The sequence below is a fragment of the Anomaloglossus baeobatrachus genome (assembly GCF_048569485.1).
Source record: "Anomaloglossus baeobatrachus isolate aAnoBae1 chromosome 5 unlocalized genomic scaffold, aAnoBae1.hap1 SUPER_5_unloc_4, whole genome shotgun sequence".
NCBI lineage: Eukaryota > Metazoa > Chordata > Amphibia > Anura > Aromobatidae > Anomaloglossus > Anomaloglossus baeobatrachus.
This window is the reverse complement of record NW_027441808.1, coordinates 698299-725994: the sequence shown is the minus strand read 5'-3', so window position 1 is coordinate 725994 and position 27696 is coordinate 698299. Positions and strand designations below refer to the sequence as shown.

The window sequence follows — 27696 nt, the reverse complement described above, 5'->3', positions numbered from 1 at the left end:
CACCCTATATGGACTGAGCAGCTGGTATATAATACACGATGGAGGGGGCTACGGGGCGCTCCTCCACACTGCCTGCTGTGAGAAGACTTCAGTGCTGCAAGATATGACACGTTGTCCAGCCTAAGAGATGACATCTCCTGCATTGCCGTTCAGGAACCAAAGAAAGATGGGTAAAGACTTCCCATAGATCATTATGGACTAAATGAACTCTTAGCGTAATCTATCAAAGTATATTATTTTTCCTTTCTGTAACTGAACCCTGGCAACCATTTTTTTAAATAGATAAAATACATTTATTTTTTACATCTTTGGAAGTTCTTTCTTTCATGCGGCTTTTACGTATTTGACGAAAAATATATTTAAGAGTATATTTTTTAACACCAGGGTCAGAGCCCTGGTACCCTAGCTAGGAGGCAAACGGTGGCCTTAGCCTGCAGGAGCCGGGAAGACGACTCGGTGGAACCGTGGTAGACTGGGACAGGGTAGTGGCCCACCGGTACCGACCTGGGGAACCGACTCGGAAACCGGAGCACACAGGGGGTACTTAGACCCTGAAACGAGGCCCAGAATCCACTGGACTGAGTTAATTAACTGATTGCGGTCTGGACTATAGGTCCTTTCCCACCCAAGTTCTGAGTAAAGACAACAGCCCACCGAGGGGGACAGAAATCCACCGCACAGGCAGAGAGATCCCACGGGCCAGCGTCTGCGGGCAAAGGGCTCACCTGACATTCGCAAAGCCAGGGAGTGGACTCCCGTCGTTGAAGCGCAGGCAGTCTACAGATACACAACACGGTGCAGGAGAAAGGCCAGGACCACCGAACCGGGTGGGGGACCATACGCAGCCGGCTGCGGGCACCGACCACCATCAACTTGGTTTACCAAGAACTGTGAGTACAACAGTGCCATCCGGCCGCGCACCAACCTGCACCACCCAGCTATTCCCCAACGGGTCCCAGGGCCATCATCCCTACCCACGGAGGGGTTAACATCTTTCTGCACTACCATCTCCCCCGGGGTGCCCAGTAATCGCAGCGGTGGTGTCCAACTTCACCACGACCCATGGGTGGCGTCACGAACTCAAGCACGGCTCCGGTCGTGCACCCACCTAACCCCCCACCAAAAGCGCCAGCACCCCCTTTCAGAGTGAAGTGACCCCGGGTCCGGAGGAGCTCAAGCCACCCACCAATGAGCCCGGGCGGCTTGGCTGCAGCTGAGCACGGGGCGGTACACATCGACTCTTCTGGCATCACGAACAGGATACTTACCTATTCACTTACCTAGTGAAGTGCGCCTTGAAGTAAAGTCAGCGGTGATCCATTGCGAAATTCTCAGAATCCGCCATCTTTTGGCGCGAAGATTCCCGTCAGAGTCTTCTTCCCCGCAGTAAGAGCGCGAAAAACTGAAGCCCCGCCCCCTGGGAACGCAGCCGTGCAGCAAAGCGAGAGGTCGGAAAGCGAAACTGATCGGCCGAAAAAGAGAGTGCCGCGAAAAGACCAAGGGGGGGCGGGTGAAGATTCAGCGACACGTGACCGAGCTGAGAAAGGGCAGGGACTCCAGGACCCTGCCACACTTCTGGTTCCTGGACCCTGCGAAAGCGCCATGGCTGACCAGTTCCGCAAGCCTGCAGCACCGGAGCCCATGCCTGGAACAGCAGCGTGGGTGGAAGCCCGGACGACGCTGATGTGCCGCCGTCTGCAAGCCCAGGTGCGCTTCCTAATGGAGCGGTGGGTCCAGAGGCGCTCGAGCCACCGACCAACGAGCCCGAATCTGAGCCGCTCGGCTGTAGCCGAGCGCGGGGCGGTACACCTTCATAACAATATAGAGAAGGCACTAGAAACAAACAGCAGAAGAAGCAGAAGCAAAGAAAATACAGCTGAAAAAAAACAGAGCAGAAAGTCTAAAAATGTAAACATAAAATTAGTGCAGAAAGTACATGAGTAGATATCTCTTACTGGATAGAGCTGAAGGAGACACATCCTGAGGAACATCAGGATCTTCTTGTTTACAGTCCTCTGGGAGAAGAGGACGGGGACATCTCTCTGGTGTTGTCCTCTTACTGGATAGAACTGGAGGAGACACATACAGGGGGTGAATTCATTCCTTACATACAGATAATTATAGGCCGTGTGTATTTAGTCCTGTCTATTACCTGGTGATGTGAGGAGCTGGGGACCCTCCATCATGACTTCCTTGTACAGATCTTTGTGTCCTTCTAAATACTCCCACTCCTCCATGGAGAAATAGACGGTGACGTCCTGACACCTTATAGGAACCTGACACATACAATGATACCGTCACCCCCGATCCCTTCATAGCGTTACTGTATAATGTCCCAGCATTCCCAGCAGTGTCACCTCTCCAGTCAGCAGCTCAATCATCTTGTAGGTGAGTTCTAGGATCTTCTGGTCATTGATGTCCTCATGTATCGGGGGGTGAGGTGGAGGCCCTGTGATTGGGCTCAGGGGTCTTCCCCATCCCTCAGACACAGGGGCCTGACAGCGCTCACTAGAGGTCTTCTTCACTACTGTGTAATCCTGGTTATGGAGAGACACAGTAATAAATCTCACTCCAGACATTTCCAGAGTCCTCACCTCTCCAGTTCTGTCCATCTGTTATTCCCATAGATAAGAATGATGTAATGTGATGTCATCAGAATCTCTCACCTCTCCAGTAAGCCGGAAGAGGATCTCTAGGGTGAGGTGTAATATCCTCTCCGCCATCTTGTCCCTGTCCATATCCATCCTTCACGGGGCAATCAGGAGGATTCTCTTATATAGAAGATCTCCACTGAGAGGATCCAATATTATAAGGACCTGAATGGGAAGGAGATGAGCCCATATGTAACATTAATGGAGATAAGGGAGGTGAGATATCATTTGGGTAGGAAAAAAAATTCAATGTGAGATGTGCTACGTAAGTAATAAAACCGACCGATAAAAGTAGCACATTATCTTTATAAAAAAACACAATCTTTCATATGGCAATGTGAATGGAAAAATAAAAGAGTAATTGCTCCTGGAATAAGTGTAGGGAAATATGAAAGAACAAAAACAAATAATTTCCCAGTTTTTCGATTAAGAACAGGGTCTGTAGGATTCGATGTATTCTGGTCTCTAACGGAAGAAGAGAGACCCCACATGGCGTACGGATCTGTGCACTCGCTGACGCGCACAATTTACCACCCATTTCTTGCATGAAGGCAGCAAAATAGTGAAAATTACCCAATTACAAAATATGCCCACATTATATTTCCCTTCTAAACTAGAAATATTATGCATACTTTATTGATTTTTATAACGTAGAGTGAAATACAATTTTTACAAGCTATGTTGACAATATGCAAAATAAGTAACAAATTATAGTTGAATCTATATAGGTTTAACATTTTAACCTGGGAGGGAGAAGGATGAGGGGATGAAAGAGAAAAAAAAAGGAAAAAAAACTAAAGGGACGAGAATTGTGTAGGAAAAGGAGTTTTGAAATTTGCTTAACCCCTTCAGCCCCAGAGCACTTTCCATTTTTGCATTTTTGTTTTGTGCTCCCCATCTTCCGAGAGCCGTAACTTTTTTATTTTTCCGTCAATCTTGCCATATGAGGGCTTATTTTTTGCGGGACAAGTTGTACTTTTAAATGAAACTATAAGTTTTACCATATGGTGTACTGGAAAACAGCAAAAAAAATTCCAAATATGTGTATATATTTTTTTTTATTCCTTTAATTTTCAATGGGGTGAAAGGGGGGTGATTTGAACTTTTAGGTTTTTTTGGGTTTTTTTTAAATTTTTTAAAACTTTTTTTTAATTTATTTTACTAGTCCCCCTAGGGGGCTATAGCGTTCAGCAATCCGATCGCTCTGATCTATCTGCTGATCACAGCTATACAGCTGTAAGCAGCAGATACGGGCACTTCCTGCTTCACTGGCCTCCGGGCCGGGTGAAAACGAAAGTGAAACATCATAGCTGCAGGCATCATCACATGACCCTGTGCTACCATGGCAACCACCGAAAGTGGGGGCGGCGGTAAGTGAAGATCTTCACCGCGTGTATATACATCTCTCTGCCAGACTTTGGCAGCGAGATCTAAGGGGTTAATGTTACGGGTGGAATGCAATTCAACTCGTAACATGCAGGCACACGTCAGCTGTTGAAAACAGCTGATATGTGCGCCGATCGCCACACCCTGCGCGCGGCAGGGGGCGGGGCTTAACGTGACATGCTCCATGACGGATAGATCCGTCCATGGTCGTGAAGGGGTTAACTTTTAGTTGTATTTTTGTACATAAAATCTTGTCTAACTCTAAAATTGCAAAATATAATCTCAAGATAAATAAACGGAAGAATTCATCTATATTACCCTTAAAACTAGATACATAACTCATCATGGATTAAACATTGTCAGATTTGGAGTGAATTTTTTCGACCATAAAGTCCATCTTGTTGAATATTTTGTGTAAGATTTCTCCTTTAATGCAAATTTATATTCGGATATATTGTGTGAAGAGACTCTTTCTATTATTTCATGCACAGATGGAACTGTCATCTTTCCAGTTGGCTGCTAGAAAAATGTTATCACTTGGATGATGTGACATGTGATGTGTCTACAATTCAGATTAAGTTCATCTAGGCCGATGGATAATTAAACCAATTCCGCTGTAAGACTAATTTTATTAGAATTCACATTATGGATGAGTATCTCTACATCTCTCCATAATTTCTTCAATTTTGGACAGCTCCAGAATATATGTCGAGTAATTCCTTTTTCACCACAGTTTCTCCAGCACATTTCAGAGTTTGTGGTAGAGAATCTACCGTATTTTTCGCTTTATAAGACGCACCTGAAGACTCACCCCCAAATTTGGTGAAGGAAAAGAGAATTTATTTTTCAATGTTAAATGGAGTCCGTCTTATAATGCCAGTGTCCGTCTAACACATCATATAGGGTATATGTCCATCATAGCCCCCCCATCCTAAAATTAGCCCCCTTAATCTGGATATGGCCCACTTATATTGAATATAGCCCCCTTGTGCTGGCACACGGCCCCCAGTTATGCCACATGTCCCCCACTGATGGCACATGTCCCTTATTGCTGGCACACGTCTCCTATTGATGGAACACGTCCCCTATTTATGGCACACATCCCCCTGTGCTGGCACACGTCTCATACAGCTGGCACAGGTCTCCTATAGATGGCACATGTCTCCTACAGCTGGCACAGGTCTTCTATGGATGGCACACGTCCCCCTATGCTGCCCATGGCCCCCTATGGATGGCACACGTCTCCCTGTGCTGCCCATGGCCCCCTATGGATGGCACACGCCCCCCCTGTGTTTGATAGTGCCCCCTACGGATGGCACACATCCCCCTGTGTTTGATATGGCCCCCCTATGGATAGCACACGTCCCCCTGTGTTTGATATGGCCCCCTATGGATGGCACACGTCCCCCTGTGTTTGATATGGCCCCCTATGGATGGCACACCTCCCCCTGTGTTTGATATGGCCCCCTATGGATGGCACACTTCCAAAGTGTTAGATATGGCCCCCTATGGATGGCAAACTTCCCCCTGTGTTAGATATTGCCCCTATGGATGGAATACCTTCCCCTGTGTTAGATATGGCCCCCTATGGATGGCACACTTTCCCCGTGTTAGATATGGCCCTCTATGGATGGCACACCTCCCCCGTGTTAGAAATGACCCCCTATAGATGGCACACGTCCCCTTGTGTTAGATATGGCCCCCTATGTATGGCACACCTCCCCCTGTGTTAGATATGGCCCCCTATGGATGGCACACGTCCCCCTGTGTTTGATAGTGCCCCCTATGGATGGCACACGTCCCCCTGTGTTTGATATGGCCCCCCTATGGATAGCACACGTCCCCCTGTGTTTGATATGGCCCCCTATGGATGGCACACCTCCCCCTGTGTTTGATATGGCCACCTATGGATGGCACACTTCCACCGTGTTAGATATGGCCCCCTATGGATGGCAAACTTCCCCCTGTGTTAGATATGGCCCCTATGGATGGAACACCTTCCCCTGTGTTAGATATGGCCCCCTATGGATGGCACACTTCCCCCGTGTTAGATATGGCCCCCTATGGATGGCACACCTCCCCCGTGTTAGAAATGACCCCCTATAGATGGCACACGTCCCCTTGTGTTAGATATGGCCCCCTATGTATGGCACACCTCCCCCTGTGTTAGATATGGCCCGCTATGGATGGCACACTTCCCCCTGTGTAGATATGTCCCTCTATGGATGGCACACTTCCCCTTGTGTTAGATATGGCACCCTATGGATGGCACACCTCCCCCTGTGTTAGATATGGCCCTCTATGGATGGCACACCTCCCCTGTGTTAGATATGGCCCCCATGCTGCTGTCCATAGTAAAATAAAACACTCTTTCCTTACCTTCTGCAGCGCTGTCCACCCGTGTCTCCCTCCATGCTGCTGATCTCCTGCACTTCCTGGTTCTCGGTGCCGGTCATGTGATCGGCACAGCAGAGTGACATCGTCTCTGCATGCCTGATAACAGCGGCAGCAGAGAGATCGGCGAGACACCGTGAGACACGCTGGAGGAGGTAAGTAAAGAGTGTTTTATTTTACTATGGTCCAGCAGCATGGGGACCATATCTAACACAGGGGGGGCATGTCCCATCAAAGTGGGGCGCAGGCTCATATAATATGCATCGCTCCCCCAGCCCGTCACCGCAGTGCGGTTTCAGCACCACGGTGATGGACAGCGGCAGTGCATATTATATGAGCGGGAGCAGGAGATCTGTCACTGCCTCCCCGCAGCTTTCACCAGCCCCCAGCACCGCTCCAGAGCTGCCCCCATCTCCCCTGGACCCTGTAGTATATATATAGTATACCCCGTATATTCGGATTATAAGACGCACCCCCTACTTTCCCCCAAAATTTGGGAGAACAAAAATGCGTCTTATAAAGCGAAAAATATGGTATTTAGCTTTTGTGGGGTATAATATCACTCAGCGCATATCTTAAAATAGGTTTCTTGTAAAGATGCACAAGACGAGTTGGAGTAAGTATTAGCTATAGCAGATTTCCATTTATTAGTTGGAAATGTCATTCCAATTTCTTTTTCCCATTTTTCCATATTTTTCAGTTTCTTAAATTTGTAGTCATCATTTAGTATTGAGTATATGTAACTGGTCCTCCATAAGCTCATGTTTGTTGGGTTGTTAAGTAAATTTATAATGGTTTTAGGACATTTTGTAGACATAAGATGTGTTTGTTGAACAAAATCTATGATGCAGTTCCACTTATTTTTTACGGTTGTTGGTAATTTGTGTCTTACACTCAGGACCTCGAAGGGGATAATGTTGTCGTTATCTATTATGTCACTGAGGTATGTTATTCCGTATTTTTTCCAATCTGATATTTTGATTCTTGGAATTATTAGTTCTAAATTGTCTATAGTTATGTCTTTAATTTCGTTCATTAAGTCTCCTTGTTTTGTTAGAGATTTTTGCAATTCTCTCCAAGCTTTAATTTCCACGTTATTAGTGGGGTTAGTTGGTAACTTTTTGTTGCTTTTAATTAAGCATGCTAGAAGTATATCTTTCTTATTTTTATTACAAGAGAAGAATTTTTCTAAGAACATCCAGCTATTGTTTAGTTTCTCAAGTAATGTATTTTGTGTTTGTTTCCATAAGTTGATTAAGTAATATGACTGTATGTTGGGTAATCCAATGCCTCCATTTTGTGTATGTTTGAATAGTACATTTTTAGAATTTCTAGGTTTCCTATTTTGCCAGATACATTTTTGCAGTTGGGTTTGGATTTTATCTGTCCAAATTTTGGGGATATTTTTGGGTAGACATCTAACAATATAGAGAATTTTCGGCAATATAATTGTTCTGTAGGATACAATTTTCACTATCCATGAAATTTCTTCAATTTTTAATGCTTTTAGGTCATTTTCTATAGCGAGAAGGACTTTGTTTATGTTTAACGGTATGATTTTGTTTAAGTTGTTTGAGAGTATTATACCTAAATAAGGTAGATTTTCTTTTTCCCAAGAGTAATTAATTTCTTTTTTTATATCTTTTTTCAAATTTATCGATGCTGAAACAAAGAATTTGGGACTAAAGATTATTAATTTTATAGTAAGATATGTTATTAAATTCCATTAAAAATTTTTTAATATGTCTAAGGGATTCTAGGGGGTCTGTAATTGACAAAATTATATCATCTGCGTATAGGGTTATTTTGTACTGTCTCCAATTGGTGTTAATACCTTTAACCTTATCGATTATCGTTATATATTCTGCTTATGTCTCCATCATTAATGCAAATAAAAGTGGGGATAGTGGAAAGCCCTGCCTTGTACCGTTAAGAGATCGGGAATTTTCTAGAAAGGTAATTATTAACATAGATTTGAGCAGAAGGGTTAGAATAGAGTATGGAGATCAGATTTTTTATTTTTCCTTCAAATCCGAATTTTTGCAGAGTAGCTTTCAGATAATCCCCGTGGATTCTGTCAAACGCCTTCTCAGTGTCCAATGAAAGAGGAAAAGAAGGCGTTTTTTCTTTATTTTGACTAATCAAATTAATACGTTTTCTCGTAGCGTCAGAAGCTTGTCTGTTCTTTATAAACCCAACTTGATCTTTGTTTATTATTTTTGAAATTATTGTTTGAATTCTGTTTGCAATTATTTTTGAGATTATTTTTGTATCAGTATTTACTAATGAAATCGGTCTGTAATTTGATAGATCTAGTGGGTTCTTTTAATTTTTTTGCAGCATTATTATGTTTGCTTCTAACATTTCTTCTGGTATATAATTATTTATTGATAAACTGTTGGTAAGTCTAATTAGGTATGGTGTTAAGGTGTCTTGAAAGGTGATATAGTATTCATTATTTAGTCCATCTAGTCCTGGGGATTTTTCACTTTTAAGTTGTTTAATAATATTTTCTATGTCTTTGTTTGTGATGGGGTTGTTTAATGTATCTAAGTCAAATTTCTTTAATTTTCGTAGATTAATTTTATCTAAAAAGTAATCTATTAGATACGGTGTAGGTTGATTTTGTTCATTGCAGTTTTTTAAATTATACAAGTTATAGTAGTATTCAGCAAAGGCATCAGCAATGTCTGCTGGATGTTTGCATAATTGTCCTTGCTTATTGTGTATGGAGAGAATTCTATTTTTAAAGGGAATCTGTCACCAGTTTTATGGCCTATAAGCTGAGGCCACCACCACAGGGCTCTTATATACAGCATTCTAACATGCTATATATAAGAGCGCAGGCCGCTGTGAAAACATAAATAACACTTTATAATACTCACCTAAACCGGTCGCTAAGGTGCTGGTTGGCCCGGTGAGCGGCGCTGTTTTCCGGGACCGGCGCCTCCTCCTCCCTCGGCCATCTTGCTCCTCCGTCTTCTGAAGCCTGTGTGCATAACGTGTCCACGTCATACACACTCACCGGCACTGAGGTCCTGCGCAGGCGCACTTTGATCTGCCCTGCTCAGGGCAAATCAAAGTATTGTAATGCGCCTGTGCAGGACCTCAGTGCTGGCAAGTGTGTATACCACCCTCCCCCCCGAACTGTATGTGCTGGTCCCCACAGCCATATGTGCTGGTCCCCGGAAGCTGTGTGTGGCCCCCAGAGCTGTGTGGGCACATGTCTCAGCTGCTCCCACTATAAGCTACAAGCCTTGTATAAAAAGGAGATAACTAAAACAGTATGTGTGTGCAGCTGAGTACAGTTGTGTGTGTATGTGCAGCTGAGCTGTGTGTATAGCAGAGCTGTATGTATGTGTGTGTGCAGCAGAGCTGTATGTGTGTGCAGCAGAGCTGTATGTGTGTATGTGCATCAGAGCTGTGTGTGTGTCCAGCAGACCTGTATGTATGTGTAGCACAGCTGTATGTGTGCAGCAGAGCTGTGTGTATAGCAGAGCTGTATGTATGTGTGTGTAGCAGAGCTACATGTGTGTGTGCAGCAGAGCTATGTATGTCTGTGCAGCAGAGCTATGTGTATGTGTAGCAGAACTGTGTGTACGTCTGTGCAGCAGAGCTGCATGTATGTGTGCAGCAGAGCTCTATATGTGTGTGTGTGCAGCAAAGCTGTATGTGTATACAGCAGAGCTGTGTGTATGTGTGTAAAGCAGAGTTGTGTGTATGTGTGTGTGTGCATCAGAGCTGTGTATATGTTTGTGCAGAGCAAAGCTGTGTGTGTATGTGCAGCAGAGCTGTATGTGTGTATGCAGCAGAGCTGTATGTGTGTATGCAGCAGAGCTGTGTGGATATGTGTGTGGAGCAGAGCTGTATGTGTGTGCAGCAGAGCTGTGTGGATGTGTGTGCAGCAGAGGTGTGTGTGTGTGCAGCAGGGCTGTGTGTGTGTGTACAGCAGAGCTGTGTATGTATGTGTACAGCAGAGCTGTATGTATTTATGTGAAGGCAGTAGAGCCGTGTGTTTTTCTGTCTGTACATCTGCAGCAGAGATGTGTGCAACAGTGCTCTCAGGGTGCATGTGTGCAGCAGAGCTGTGTCTTTGGGCAGCAGAGTTCTGTGTGTATACAGCAGTGCTTTGTGTGCAGTAGTGCAGTGTGCATGAAGGCAGCAGAGCTGTGTATGTTTGTGTCTGTACATCTGCAGCAAAGATATGTGTATGTGTGTGTGTGTGTGTGTGTGTCCAGCAGAGCTATGAATGTATATCCATACATCAGAGCTGTGCGTGCGGCTCCCCATGTGCTGTCCCCCAGAGCTGTATGTGCGGCCCCCAGAACCATATGTGCAACCCCCAGAACACTATGCAAGCCACCCCAGTAATGTGTATGCCCACAGAGCTGTTTGCCACTCCAGTAACATCTATGCCCCCCAGTAATGTCTATGCCCCCTGCCCCTCCTGTGATGAATATATTGTAGCCCCCAGCCCCTCCTGTGATGTATATACAGCAGTGCAGTGTCAGTGTGCATGGCCATGTCTGTTAGTGACGGCCATCATGCAGTACAGCCCCATGCCTGGGAGAATCTGGACAGGAGACAAGCGGGGAGGTGAGTGAGGCTGCTGCCGGCTTCCCTATATTCAATCCTCTAATGTGTCTGTGTGTGTGAGACGTATATATCTACAGTATGTATGTCAGTGTGTATGACTGTGTATAGACTTATGTCTGTTTATATGTATTTTTCTGAATTTCTCTTTAAATATGTATGTATACATTTGCCTGTATGTGTATGTATCTGTATGTGCGTGTCTGTGTGTGGATGGGGCCCACAAAAACCTGTAGCCGGCCCTGCCCTGCACCTACCTCCACCTGCAGAGCCGCACACTAGATATATGGCTGCTCTGTGCTTACAGGACCTGTGATGATGTCACATGGAGGGGAGGAGTCAGGGTCACATGATCAGCTCCTCAGTGTATGCAGGGCTCTGCTGTGCTGGGTGTCATGGTGCTGGGTGAGGGGAGGTTATGTCAGGGGGTCACAGTGAGGTAATGGAGGCTGTATGTAGACAAGACACATCCTGGAAGCCGTGGACGGACATGGAGCAGATATCCTGGAAATCCAGGGATGAGCAGTGAAGTCTGAGGGGGCAGTGGCCACAGCTGTTTCTAGATTGTTCCAGAACTATTTACCCCGGCCACAGTAAGCGAGGGTCACTGAGCTTGTGAGGGGCAGTAAAGTCTGAGGGGGCACATAAGTCCATAGTTTAAACACAATGTCATAGTTTGGAGTTTTCCTTACAACTTTCCCATTGTTTTTTCTTTGTTCTTCTACTTTTATCTGTACTGTTCATTCCCATTTAATAGCGGCTCCATGGACAATGCTACCAGGTGTGTGTCTTGTCAGATGTATGCCTGCCTTGAGCAGCCGTTGGAGGGTGAATATGTCTGCACTCGATGTCAGCGTGTTACATATTTGGAAGCCCAGGTAACTGATCTAAATATGCAGCTCACAACACTCAGGAGCATTGCAAACCTAGAGAGGAGTTTAGAGCTCACTGAGCGGCTCTGGCTGGGGTCAGTGCTATGGAGGAGGGTGGAGGTCAGGACCCAGAGGTAGGTAGCTGGGTAACAGAAGAAGAGGTAGGGGGAAAAGTGTCAGGAAGCCTAGTCCTGATCTTGCACAACCTAGTAAATATGCCTGTGTGGCTGATATTAGGAATGAAGGGACAGGACTAGGCTCACTACAGCAGGCCGTTGCTCCTAGCAACCAGGAAAATGGCTGCTGTAGGAAGGTGGGAAATAGGAGTGCAGCAAAGGCCAGACAGATGTTGGTGGTCGGGGACTCTATAATTATGCGGACAGACAGGGTCATCTGTCACTGAGACCGTGAATGCCGAACAGTGAATTGTCTGCCGGGTGCTCGGGTTCGTCATATTGCGGATCGGGTAGACTGCTGGGTGGGGCTGGGGAAAACTCAACGGTCATAGTGCATATTGGTACTAATGACAAAGAGACAGGTGGAAGGTCCTTAATGATTACAGGTAACCAGGAGAGAAGCTGAAGTCCAGGACCTCCAAGGGGTGTTTTCAGAAATACTAACGGTGCCACGAGCGTCACTAGAAAGACAACGGGAGCTTAGGGAGATAGATACGTGGCTTAGAAATTGATGCAGGAAGGAAGGGTTCGCGTTCATGGAGAACTGGGCCGACTTCTCAGTCAGCTACAGGTTCTACAGTAGGGACGGGCTGCACCTCAATGGGGAGGGTGCAGAAGTGCTGGGGGAGAAAATGGTCAGACGGATGGAGGAGCTTTTAAACTAGGATCTGGGTGAGAGAGGGTAGTGGAGCAAATAAGGGGATAGAGCAGATAGAGACAGTGAGACAGTAGGGGTCAATGAAGGATTGGGGGGTCTGGGACATGCAAAGAAAGTAGGAAGGCTAAGGATAAGGAATGTGTTAATAGTATTAAATGTCTACTGGCAAATGCAAGAAGTCTTGCAAACAAAATGAATGAATTGGAGACTCTTATGTCATCCATGGATTATGATGTGGTGGGCATTGTTAAAGAATGAAGCCGGCGTCACACGGTACGATCTATCGTGTGATCGCACGAGCGATCGTACCCGCCCCTGTCGTTTGTGCGTCACGGGCAATTAGTTGCCCGTGGCGCACAAAATCGTTAACCCCCTGTCACACGCACTTACCTCCCGGACGACGTCGCTGTGGGCGGCGAACATCCTCTTCCTGAAGGGGGAGGGACGTTCGGCGTCACAGCGACGTCACACAGCGGCCGGCCAATAGCAGCAGAGGGGCGAAGATGAGCGGGACGTAACATCCCGCCCACCTCCTTCCTTCCACATTTCCGGCGGAACGCAGGTAAGCTGTGTTCGTCGTTCCCGGGGTGTCACACGGAGCGACGTGTGCTGCCTCGGGAACGATGAACAACCGGAGCACAGAAGGAGGACCGACATTTTGAAAATGAGCGATGTGTCAACGAGCAACGATAAGGTGAGTATTTTTGCTTGTTCACAGTCACTCATAGCTGTCACACGCTACGATATATCAAACGATGCTGGATATGCATCAAAAACTCCGTTACCCCGCCGACATATCGCCCGATATATCGTACCGTGTGACGCCAGCTTGAATCTGGTTTACAAGATCAGATTATGATTATTATTATTAATATTATTTGCTACACCTAACATAGAATAACATCTAGACAGATGTGAAGGCCATAGTCAGTGTAATGTACCTTTAGATATAAAATGATATATTAGGTACTGGTACATTGTAATGAACCAGTCCTTATCTCTAAGAGTGTCCCCTGATACACATGGCTCTGCATGTTCCATTTGAATCAGGTGGTCTTTATTTTACATGATATTCCAAATTAACCAATGAGTATAAATGATAAACAAGAGTGTAACCAATTATTATGTAATAGTGTTGAGATTGACCAATGAATGTTGGGGTATATTGACTTATATGTTAGAGCTTTTCAATAAATGACCCCCTGGGCACTGGCTCAGATGGGGAACCACATGACTGTCATCTGTCATTGCTGACTTCTTCCCGCTGGTGAAGCATTCATTTTGCACGCATATCACATGGACATTTCCACACTCTTTTGGGGAAATGAGAAAATTTCCATCTAAATTCCATGCCTACTGCCGTATAACCATAACGTCCTTTGATACCATCCTGGGCCTTGTGCGTCATCATCTGCAACATCAGGACACCTGTATGCGTCTCAGCATCTCCCCAGAGGAACGCTTGTTGGTTACTTTATGGTATGTTTTATTGCCTAATCATAGTTGCAAAAAATTGGTATATAATGTGGATTTATTTTGACACATTCAATAAAGACCCATATGTAAATGCATAATCCTATTTTTTTGGATTTTTCCTTTTAAAACAAGCAATATATCATAATGTCAGTGTAATGACATGGTTTGTGTGAGCAGTCATACCTTTCTGCCATTTTATTGAAAAATTCAAAGAAAGTCAAGATCTGATCAAACTTGTTTATTTAACATAAATTATTTCAAGTTTCCAATATGGAAAATAATGCATTTCCTTTGTGTTGTTTTATTAAATGCATACAACAAACGTAAAGAAGTGTATGTATCCAGACGTAATTCACATTATATAAAAAAAAATGTTCAAAAGAAGTAATACACATACTAATATAATTTCCTTGTTATTTGTAGCTTCCTTGCAACTGGGCAATCCATCAGCGGTCTGCATTTTGAATTTTTATTGGGGAGATCGACAATTGACCTAATAATACTGCATACCTGCACTGTGCTATGGGAGACCCTTAGGCTGTGTCCACAGTTTGCGTTTCCACCTGCGTTTCAGGTGCTTTTTAGGTCCGTTTTGAGCTGCAGCATTTTCATGCCAAAACGCATGCGTTTTGATTTCCCAGTAAAGTCTATGGAAAATGTGATTTTCATGTCCGCACTTTGTGTTTCAAAACGCTGCATTTAATTTCCATATTTTGTGGCAAAAACCATGCATTCAAAGAAGGAGCATGTCAGTTGTTTTTGCCATTTTGGGTGCGTTTTGCTAACATTGAAGTCAATGAGAAATGGCAAAAAGCAAGAAACATCAAAATTCCAGCGTTTTACCTGCTTAAAACATGCGCTTTGGACTAACAAAACACAAGCTTTTCTGACATTAAAATAATGTAATAATGTGTCCCTTTACACACACACATAGTCCGACAATTAAAATAAAGAAAATGATTAATTTATTGCTATATTACTGCTAAAACTTATAAAACTGCTATAATTATATGAAAATAAATTGTTTCAATAATTATATATTTGTTCTTTTTTTCCTTTTTTTCATTGTTTGATTGTTTAAACTTTATTTAGCAGTGTCTTTATGTTCAAAACGCATCTTTAAAAACGCAATGGAAAAGCATGTAAAAACGCGGTAAATACGCATGCGTTTTTAGCGCTATTTTGGGGGAACAGGCAACTTTGGCAAAATCAATACATAGCCTTAAGCATCATGTCATGCAGCAGCCTACATCACAGGATTGGATGCGCATTTCAGAAGAATTTTTTGAGAAAACATCATTTCCTAATTGTATTGGCGCCATAGACGGCAAACACATTAGGGCTGCTTCTCACTTGCGAGTTTCTCGCAGTAGAGCAATGCGAGAAAAACTAGCATTGGAATCGGACACATGTTAGTGAATGATTCAGCTCTCATCTGCGATTTTTTTCTCAGTCCAAATCGGACTGAGAAAAAAATCGCAGCATGCTGCTTTTTTGCGAGTTTCTCGCACCATTTGTCCCAATGATTTCCTATGGAAGGGGATTAAAAGTAGCATCACACACGCGCACCACCGTTCACATTTGCGAGTGTGGCAGTAACTTCGCTCATTAGATGAATGTGACAGCACATTCCCATAGGTTAATTAAATGACACATGTGTAATAGCTTTTATCTAATTAAGATATTGCATGAAACTAGCATCGCAATCGCAACACACACGCGAGCAAAAAGCATCGCACTTGCGTTGCACTCGCACCTAACGTGAACTAAAATCAGCCGAGTATTTTTCAGCCCAGTCGGACCGATTTTACTCGCATAGATGTGTTTCCACCCTTAAGCCTGCTTTACACCAGGCAATCTATTGGGCGATAGATCGTCGGGGTCACGGTTTTTGTGACGCACATCCGGCATCGCTGGCGATGCCGGCCTGTGTGACACCTCCTAGCGACGCAGTATCGCTCACAAATCGTGAGTCGGGTACTGCTCGTTAGGTTCCATAATATCGGTTACTTTAGTCGCCCATCGTTTCCGTGGTAGCACACGTCGCTCCGTGTGACACCACGGGAACGATGAGCAGCTCACCTGCCTCTCGCGGCCGCCGCCGGCTCTATGTGGAAGGAAGGAGGTGGGCGGGATGTTTACATCCTGCTCATCTCCGCCCCTCCGCTCTGATTGGCCGGCGGCCGTGTGACGTCACTGTGACGCCGAACGTCCCTCCCACTCCAGGAAGTGGACGTTCGCCGCCCACAGCGAGGTTGCACGAGAGGTAAGTACGTGTGACGGGGGTTACTGACTTTGTGCGACACGGGCAGCGATTTGCCCGTGACGCAAAAAGGACGGGGGCGGGTACGATCGATTGTGAAATCGCACAATCGATCGTACCGTGTAAAGCAGGCTTTAGAGTGAAGAAACCACCTAACTCTGCTTCTAGATATTTTAATTTTCACAAGTTTTTTTCTGTAGTAATTCTTGCTTTGGTTGACACTAATTACTGTTTTATTTTTGCTGATATTGGGGCATATGGCAGTGCCTCTGATGCACGAATTTTCAGAAGTTCACGCTTAGCTCGTCGATTAATGTCATACAATCTAAATTTGCCCGCACCAAGGCCTCTACCTGGTACAAATGGACCTAATGCACCATTTGTCATGGTTGCAGATGTAATGTAATGACCATGATTTTGAACATTTGCCAGCTCTTAATGCCCCATTAGTAGGTAATGGAAGTGTTAGAATCAATTTGCCCACATCTGGTCTACAAGTGAGGAATCAGTTTAAAGATTATTTTAGTTCAAATATGCATAGTAACGTATAATTTTAACATATCAAAGTACTAGTAACAGCAGGTTACATATTCACAAACACATATGTATTACAAAAGGGAAAATGACCATACATAGGTAGATCTATATTTTTTTTTTTTTTAACTATATTTTTATTCACATTTTTCAATAACATAACACTGGCATAAGCGAATTCAGCATTGTAAATTCAACATTACATTGTCATATTTGATCATCCCAAATTCCATACCAATTTTTAAAATCAATAACCGTAACATGGCAAGATAAAGCAAAGGAAAGCAGCGACCCCTTAACCCATCATTCTTATCATTCCCCCCATTGAACCCTTGTGAACATGGTAATGACATATAATAAAGAAGTCCCACTCAAATCGGTTATTTCCCCCTCTCCTTTTAGTCAGCTTTCGGCCTTTCCTCCCCCACCTCCAAGCCATCCAATGTATCCTTCAATTTTTCAGTATGATACCAGACTGTGTCTTTGAAAGGTGACATAATCCTGACTATCTCCTCCCGAGTACAATAGGCCAGTATGAATTTCTTCCATTTGTTAAAGTGCTGTCGTATTCTATCCGCCCTCCTTTCTGCATCCAATCCTTCTATTTCAAGAAGATGCATGAGCTGACCCAAGATCTCTTCAATCGCGGGGACCCTAGACTCCAACCAATTTTTTAGTATCGCTCTCTTGGCTGCCAGAAGTATCACATGTATAAGTCTGGGTGGGTTAGTCATCTTCCCTTTGGTATCGTTCCCCTCCTCCCAATGGTGAAAAATAGCGAACCCAGGTGAGAGCCGAACTTCAAGACCCCACACCTTTTGTATACAACTTTTGATCTGTGACCATAATGGACTCAAATGGGGGCAGGACCACAACCCGTGAAGGAGATCAGTTCCACTACTCTTACACTTAGGGCAATACGTAATCCTGTCTGGCTTTGTTGCTGATGGAGGGAGATTAAAACCATAAATTGCCTTGTGCATAATTCTAAATTGGGTTTCTCGCCAATTCTCATTTAAAATTGATTTACGGAGAGCATTCCACCCTCCCCTAATTTTTACCCCCATAGACGGGTCCTCAAATTGTTTCTCCCAAGATTTAAATAAACCTTCCGGGTGCTGTCCTATTAATAGATCACGCATGGCTCCATAAAGAAAAGAGATAGATGATGAAGTTATTGAGTTCTTTACCAGACAATCAAAAGAGTTAAATACTACCTCCTGGGTCACATCATGCAACTGAGTCATAATACTATATCTCACTTGGTCATATTGGATTACTTGGTTAGGCCCCAGGCCATACTGCGCTATAATTTCATCTCTACTCAACCATCTAGGTTCTGAGGTGTGCAAGAGATGAGCAACAGTCCTTATACCCCTCACCTTCCACTCTTCAAACAGCTTATTGCTTGTCCCCTGCACAAACTCTGGATTCCCCCATATAGGCAAGTATTTGGATATTTTATGGGGAAGTTTGTAGTTTTTCCTCAACGCCTTCCACGCTGCAATCGTGTCTTTAAATAAGGAAGAGTGCTTGATTTTCACTGGGAGATTAGCCTGCCTAGTATGAAGCAATGCCACCAGATCCCAAGGTTGTGCATAGTCTCTCTCAAGCTCCAACGCTGAATAATGCCTAGAGCCTTTAATCCAATCCAGTATATATCTAGTCAAACAGGCTATATTGTAACCCCGAATGTTCGGCAAACTCAGACCTCCATGAACCTTAGATGCCATCAACTTCTTAAGCCCTATACGAGGGCGTTTCCCCCTCCAAATGAAGTGTGAAAAAGCTCTATTTAGCTGGACAATATCTTTATGCTTGAGAAGCAGGGGAAGTGTTTGAAGATGATACATTAATTTTGATATCGACATCATATTAATTAGGTGGACTCTACCAATTATGTTCAATGGAAGGTCGTGCCATCTTTTAAGATCTTGCTCTATTTGGCTCAGAAGGGGTGGATAGTTTAGACTATAAAGGGTTGCCGGAACCTTACCTATTTTAACTCCCAGGTATGTGATATATGACTTAGCCACTGTAATTCCTTCAAAAGGGTTCTGCTCCCGTGTTTGAACATTTGTCCCTCCCAGGTATAGGAGCTCGCACTTTGACGCATTAATCTTGAAGCCTGAATACGCTCCAAACTCTCGCAAAATTTGTAAAATCTCGGGGACCTGCTGAGCTGGATTCGAAAGGAAAAGCAAAATGTCATCTGCAAAAAAAGCTGACTGAATTTGTCTATTATTTACAGAAATACCCTGGAAGGTGCTATGTGTAGATAACAATCGTACCAATGGTTCCAGAGCCAGATTAAAAAGTAATGGGGAAAGGGGGCAACCCTGTCTGGTTCCTTTCAGTAACGGAAAAGGGGCTGACAGATATCCTGGAATGTAAACTTGAGCCTTCGGATTTGTGTAAATTTCTCTAATGTAGGTATAAAATGACCCCGAAAAACGCATTTCATCTAGAACTCTATAAAGCCATGACCACTCAATATTGTCAAAGGCTTTCTCGGCATCTATTGTAAGCAAAGCGGGAGATTCTCCTTTCAGAGGCCGAAGGTTAACCCTATCCAGGACAAGAAGAACTTTTCTAATATTTAGTGTCCCTGATCTTTTCTGAATGAAACCGGCCTGTGCTGGGGAAATCAGTTGGGGAAGAATTATAGCTAGACGATTCGCCATAATCTTTGACATTATCTTCATATCTAGGTTGATAAGTGATATGGGCCTATACGAACCCGGATCCTTCGGGTCCTTCCCCTGTTTAGGGATCAATTTTATATATGCCCGGTTATTATTTTGGAAAGACGCATTACCGTCTAGTATGCTATTATACAGTTCTAGTAATGTAGGTAAGATCTCTTCCTTTACTGTTTTATAGAATTCTCCCGTAAATCCGTCAGGGCCAGGGGCTTTATAATTATGCATGGAGTTGATTGTCCCCAATACTTCTTCCCCCGTAATTTTAGCATTCAGAAAAGTGCGATGCTCTTCTGTGAGTCGAGGTAGTGTCACTTTAGATAAAAGATTATTATCAGGAAATTTGTCTCCCTTTTCCGACGAATAAAGATTTCTATAATACGTGCCTAAAGTCTCAATTATTGTCTTAGGGTTTTTGTGTATCTCCCCCTTTTGATTTTTTATTTGCATGGGTCCCTGAGTTATAGTCCTATTTTTCGCTAAGTTGGCCAGTATTTTCCCTGCTTTATTTCCAAAGCGATGTAATGTAGCTTCTTGCATTGACCTAGCCATTTGTTCCCGTTTTTCCGCCCACTCATTAAAAGCTCTTTGGGCTATTACCCATCTATCTCTATGGTCCCTATCAGGATGCTTTTGAAAAGAAGTATATGCTTCCCTCAATTTATGGGAGGTTTCAGTAAATTTAAGATGAGCCTTTTTCTTCAAATAGGAAACATGTGCTATCGTTCTGCCCCGTAATACTGCCTTCGCCGTATCCCATAATAACATAGGTGTGTCTTTATGTTGATCATTATGTACCATAAATTCCGTCCACCATCCCTTTAATTTCAAGGAAAAATCTTCGTTATCTTTAAGGAAGGAAGGATATCGCCACAGATAGTCCGTTCCTCTGGGATAAATGTTTGCTAGGTCTAGCACCACCGGGGCATGGTCAGAAATCACCAAATCCTGGATAGTAGCTGAGTGGAGCGCACGTACCAGGTTCCCTGAAATAAGGAAGTAGTCAATGCGAGACCAGGAGCTATTAGCATGTGAATAGTGCGTAAATTCCCTATCCTGAGGGTGCAGTAGTCTCCACGCATCCCATAAGGCCGTGGCATTTAACAGAGGACGCATAACTTTATCATGGCCGCGCGGTACATTTGGGGGGCCTTTAGCATTTTTCCTGTCCTCTAGCACAGATACCACCGAGTTGAAATCCCCCCCAATTATTAGATTAAAATGGGCATGTTCTAAAATTTTGGCCTCAAGTCGTTGAAAGAATGATTTGTTGTTTTCGTTCGGGGCATAAATATTAAAGATTTTATAAATTCCTCCAGGTATCTCCACTGAGACCATCTGAACCCTACCTTCCGTGTCCGCATATGTTTCCAGGACTTGATGTTGTAATCTCCTACTTACTAATGTAATAACCCCTGCTTTCCTTTTAACTGAAGATGACCCATAGACTCCTCCAACCCACAATTTCCCCATCCTCTGCATGTCTGAACCTTCCAGATGAGTTTCCTGAAGGAGCGCAATGTCCGGTTTGAGGCGATTAAGGTGGCGTAATATCTTAATTCTTTTTTGGGGGGAACGTAACCCCTTAACATTCCAGGTGACTATTCTCATAAAGTGCATGTAATAAATGGAAATCCTGCCTTTCGTTTACCATGTTTTTGCTGCCCTCCTTTGCCAAAAAAAAATTCAACCAATTAGACAATTGAACATAGTGCTCACTTGCAATAACGAGAGTAGTAGTAATAATAATAACTCTGTGTAAAATCTTTGCTACTTCACTTGAATCCAAAATCCCCAAACATTTCAAACATCTCCCTCCCCTCCCCCCCCCAACTATACCATAATACTCAGACTTCACTTTTTTCTGATCATCTTCCAAGCTCAGTCAACCTTATACTTGTATAGCATTTAACCAATATAAAGGAGTGTCCCACCTACAAAGAAAGAGAGAAGGAAAAAAAAAAAAAAAAAAAAAAAAGGTTCTCTTTCCTTTCCTCCGCCTCAGATTTCTTGAACTTTTTCCACTGCGGCTTCTCCAGCCTAAATCAAAAACAGGTGTCCCACCTTGAACTTCATACATCCGACATTTGTCTATTTGTCTCAGGTTCCCTTAAGTTCCTTGTTTTGTTGTCTCCGGTCCTTCGGGGAAGCTGTAGCGAGCTTCACAGAGCTCCCTTTGGTCACTCTCTGGTTCGGTGAGTCGTTGCGCCCTTGTCCTGGAGAATTCCTGAGGTCACGAGGACTGTTGATCCGCTCAATAAAGGCCTCTGCCTCCTTTGGACTTGAGAAAGAATTGTAGGATCCATCCTGATGTCTGATAATCAACGTTGCCGGGTACTTTAACTGGAAGCGTATATTTCTCTTAAATAAGGCAGAGCATATGTATGAGAATGCCCTCCGCTGCCGTGTGACCTCCGCAGAAAAATCCTCGAAGAGCAAGATGCGCGAGCCTTTCACCTCCAAGGGATGTTTCAATTTCTTGTATGCCTGTAATATTTCCTGTTTATCGGAGAAGTCCAAGTATTTCATTATGACTTGTCTTGGGCGTCTGTTATTTTCACTCTCATCACCTCTCCTTGGCGGACCAATGCGGTGCACCCTTTCCACTTTTCTCCTTCCTGCTACTCCCAGGGTTGTAGGAATAGTGGATTCACACAATGTACGTAGCTCACCAACCGGGTATGTTTCAGGCAGGCCGACAATGCGCAAATTGCTTCTTCTGGAGCGGTTCTCCAGATCGTCCACACGGTCCCTCAGGATCAGATTCTCCTTGGCCAGACGCATGACTGTAGTGTGGTCAGAGCTGAAGTCCTCCTCTAACGTCGACATTTTGGTTTCCATAGCCGCAACCTGTTCCACCGTCTCATCAAGTTGGTTCTGTATGGCACTGAGAGCTTTTGCTATTGATGCTTTAATTGTAGCGGAGATGTCAGGTAGCAAACGATTGGCGACTTCATCAGCCAGACGCTTATAATCCATACCCTCCACTGTTTTGAATACATCCGGGGTCCCCGTGGAATCCTCCATCTCCAGATCTATATTTTAATTTGTAATATGGCTTAGATATGTTAACCACAATAGTTTGGGATTGTTATTTTGTTTGTGTTGAATAACTATATATGTATTTGTGGATTGTTACTACAAGATTTTTACAGTAATAAACTTGTTGTTCCACAGTTGTAATGAAACAAATCTAATTTTATGTTCCAGTTAACTATGTAAGCAGGTTTTCTTTTGCAAAACACCCTGTATTTTTAACATATATTAATATTTTTTTCTGAGATATTATCCCAGAAAACACACCATACTGTATTATGCCATATTGTCACGTAAACATAATTTGTTTGACACTATGGGAATACAAGTAAGGGACCAGAACATAAGCAGATACTGAAGATTGCCTGAGACTTTTTTTTTTTAAAGATAAAGGTGTATGAATGTAAATGTAGTTGGTTATGTGCGTACATAATTTTACAGAACACAGGGGTTTTTTTGGATGGTCATAACTCATGTCAAGAGCAAGCCAACATCTTGCAATGCAGGTCATGTTTTAGAAGTGATAGAGGAACGTACAAGTAAAATCCGACCCATTGTTAAGAAATACAAAACCTTACATATTGATTTTGTACTCTAACATTTATGAATGTTTACAAAAAATGTTGACCATTGTAAACATTGATAAATGTTGTTGTTAAATTTTTATATTAAGTGTCAACTAAATCCTCTAGGCTAGTGATGCTTTCCTCTGTAGTCTCCATGGCATTATCACCTACTGAATATGTTGGCTGCACAACACTAGATGTTGTAGTAAGTGACTGAATAGTGTTTCCACCTGTGACTGTGGTTGTGCTTGGCGCAAACATTGCTGTCGTTGTTGGAACAGATTGCTGACCTAGTGTAGGTGGTAGATATTGTTGCGACGGTACAGGCTGAGGATGTGTGTATGTGAAGTTGGTTGGGTAAGGCTGACTTTGAAAGTACTGCTGCTGTTGATTATGTTGCATATGGTAGGATGCTGGTTGATGTACCATTTGTAGGAGTCTATGAACATTACTTAGATTACTTTGATAGGTCATTGAGCTTTGCAAAGATGTCTGTTGTGGCCCTTGATGGTAAAAAGATAGCTGTTGTGATGGTATTTGTGTAACTAGTGTACCTGATTGTAGAGGTAGACTTGTAGGCCTATTTTGTGGTTCAGTTAGCAAAGAAGAAGGTGGCCATGGTATATGTGTTTGTTGCCCTACAGTATTTTGTTGAGAATAAGATGTCTGTTCATCAGTTTGGGTTTCCACAGTGTGTTGTGTAGTGTTTGTGTGTGGGCCACGTGGATTAGCTCTCCATTGCTCTATCACTTCAAAAACATATATTGGCTCAGGATCATGTTGGCATGCAGAAATCAGTGTGATTACAGACGCCCTCAACCTGTCCTGCCTATCAGGTGCAACCAATGCAAGAGAGAGGGAGCGACAATATGTCTCTCCATCACTCTATGGCATTAGTGAATTCATCATGTGCATTATTCTCGTATCAATGATCTCTGGCAGAGAATGTACAGTTAGGTCCAGAAATATTTGGACAGTGACACAAGTTTTGTTATTTTAGCTGTTTACAAAAACATGTTCAGAAATACAATTATATATATAATATGGGCTGAAAGTGCACACTCCCAGCTGCAATATGAGAGTTTTCACATCCAAATCGGAGAAAGGGTTTAGGAATCATAGCTCTGTAATGCATAGCCTCCTCTTTTTCAAGGGACCAAAAGTAATTGGACAAGGGACTCTAAGGGCTGCAATTAACTCTGAAGGCGTCTCCCTCGTTAACCTGTAATCAATTAAGTAGTTAAAAGGTCTGGGGTTGATTACAGGTATGTGGTTTTGCATTTGGAAGCTGTTGCTGTGACCAGACAACATGCGGTCTAAGGAACTCTCAATTGAGGTGAAGCAGAACATCCTGAGGCTGAAAAAAAAGAAAAAATACATCAGAGAGATAGCAGACATGCTTGGAGTAGCAAAATCAAAAGTCGGGTACATTCTGAGAAAAAAGGAATTGACTGGTGAGCTTGGGAACTCAAAAAGGCCTGGGCGTCCACGGATGACAACAGTGGTGGATGATCGCCGCATACTTTCTTTGGTGAAGAAGAACCCATTCACAACATCAACTGAAGTCCAGAACACTCTCAGTGAAGTAGGTGTATCTGTCTCTAAGTCAACAGTAAAGAGAAGACTCCATGAAAGTAAATACAAAGGGTTCACATCTAGATGCAAACCATTCATCAATTCCAAAAATAGACAGGCCAGAGTTAAATTTGCTGAAAAACACCTCATGAAGCCAGCTCAGTTCTGGAAAAGTATTCTATGGACAGATGAGACCAAGATCAACCTGTACCAGAATGATGGGAAGAAAAAAGTTTGGAGAAGAAAGGGAACGGCACATGATCCAAGGCACACCACATCCTCTGTAAAACATGGTGGAGGCAACGTGATGGCATGGGCATGCATGGCTTTCAATGGCACTGGGTCACTTGTGTTTATTGATGACATAACAGCAGACAAGAGTAGCCGGATGAATTCTGAAGTGTACCGGGATATACTTTCAGCCCAGATTCAGCCAAATGCCACAAAGTTGATCGGACGGCGCTTCATAGTACAGATGGACAATGACCCCAAGCATACAGCCAAAGCTACCCAGGAGTTCATGAGTGCAAAAAAGTGGAACATTCTGTAATGGCCAAGTCAATCACCAGATCTTAACCCAATTGAGCATGCATTTCACTTGCTCAAATCCAGACTTAAGACGGAAAGACCCACAAACAAGCAAGACCTGAAGGCTGCGGCTGTAAAGGCCTGGCAAAGCATTAAGAAGGAGGAAACCCAGCGTTTGGTGATGTCCATGGGTTCCAGACTTAAGGCAGTGATTGCCTCCAAAGGATTCGCAACAAAATATTGAAAATAAACATTTTTTTTTTGGGTTTGGTTTATTTGTCCAATTACTTTTGACCTCCTAAAATGTGGAGTGTTTGTAAAGAAATGTGTACAATTCCTACAATTTCTATCAGATATTTTTGTTCAAACCTTCAAATTAAACGTTACAATCTGCACTTGAATTCTGTTGTAGAGGTTTCATTTCAAATCCAATGTGGTGGCATGCAGAGTCCAACTCGCGAAAATTGTCTCACTGTCCAAATATTTCTGGACCTAACTGTAAATCCTCATGACGCCTATGTCTGCGACCACGGAACGTTTGAGCTAGTGTCTGAAGGTTATGTGTTGTTGTTCTTGGCTATGTGCCTGCATGTGTTTGTGGACTACTCTCGCCAATAACTGGTGATGGGCCACTTTGTAGCCCTGTAGACTGGCCTGTGATTTGGGTAGTGGATTGACTTGTTCCCAAACCCAAATCTGATGACACTTCTTCTGCTTCTGGCTGGATGGTGTTCGGGGTTGTTGATAGGAGGTAGGCTCCATCTCAGATGCTGATGTAGCTGTTGCTGACAACACTGCGGACTGCGCCTCTTCACTTTCCTCAAGATTATCTTCGGTACTGTTTGATGAGATGACAAAATTAATGAATGATACAATAATAATTACAACAACCAGAAAATTACTTCATTCAAACTTACTTTGGAACCTCCATAATTGGCATTAGGTAGCTGAGTCTATCGTAGTGAATATATTTTTTCTTCTTTGCAGCAGCAGAGGTGGCAACAGGGTTAAACTCTTCGCGCAATTGGTCTCTTGCTGACCGCCAACGCCGTTTCACCAAATCCACTGTAAGAAAACATCAAAAGGATAATTAGGATTTATTATTAATTTAAAAAAAATGAAAACACCTCAATAAAATTTCAGCAAATTATGAAAAATTAAAAAAAAAAAAAATGATAACCACAAAATCACGTCAGGCATAATTTGTAATTATAAACACATGAGCAACCCAACATACCCCTGTTTGTTATAAACAGAGATACATTTCAAAATCATGTTTTATGTATGTTTACAAAAAGGAATAAAGCAAAAAAATAAGGATACATTATAATGTCCGCACCAACATGCATTGCCATATGTTTACATATGTCCAAAAAACACTCCATTAAAAAAAAATGTAGTCTATGCATACTTTCAAACAAACCATTAAACAACTATATTGGCCTACCATTGTGTATATGGATGCAGCTTTCACAAAAAAACTATATAGGTCTGTAACTATGTGTACATCTAGGCGAGTTGGTTTTACAACCTGAAATGTCGGTGTGAAGTGCATTTAATGCATGACATGTAATATTTCCATGTAATCAGCTAAAAAAAATGAGTACACTATCAATCCAAAAATAACCAAACTTTACTGTATGTGTGTCTCTGGTGTTGCTCAAAATGAGTCAGGACCATTAATACATGCATAATATTCTGTTTCAATATATAGACAATCAAGAAATAACGTCTGGAAATCCATTCTGAGTCTGAACTGGGTGCAAAAACGTAAAAAAACTATACTATATGGAGAGAAAGTATGCACACCAGTGACTATGTGAGGGGAATACATGGAAAGCAGAAACTGCTGTGTGAATACTGACATGAAAAATCCAATAGCTATATGTAGGAATGAAAATATGAAAAATGGAATCTGCATTACTGCCATGAATATATGAATCAAGAGAAATTTAGCTACTGAATTGATCAATGCAATAGAGCCCCAACACTACGCCAAAGTATTTCTCTACGTTGGGGTCCCTAGCTTGTGTGTGTCCTCTCATGCAGTTAAAAAAACTTACCGTGTATGGGAAGCTGAGACCCAGGCTATATATGCGTATGATGTGGCAGGTGTGGGTATGGCCGGGTTCACAAACGAAAGACTACAAATCAATCAAGAAATAACGTCTGGAACTCCATTCTGAGTCTGAACTGGGTGCACTCACACCTGCCACATCATACGCATATATAGCCTGGGTCTCAGCTTCCCATCCCATCTGCCCACCGTCTGCCACCTAGCCAATG

At 43.2% G+C, this 27696-nt stretch overlaps 1 protein-coding gene across 1 annotated transcript in view; it reads right to left on the bottom strand.

Moving 5' to 3' along the window:
• Positions 1-27696, bottom strand: part of LOC142259249 (uncharacterized) — a 216046-nt gene that overhangs the window by 135188 nt on the left and 53162 nt on the right. Inside the window, 5 exon segments of the mRNA XM_075331730.1 lie at positions 1956-2069; positions 2153-2276; positions 2358-2558; positions 26101-26248; positions 26328-26475. Coding sequence (XP_075187845.1) covers positions 1956-2069; positions 2153-2276; positions 2358-2558; positions 26101-26248; positions 26328-26475 — 735 coding nt within the window.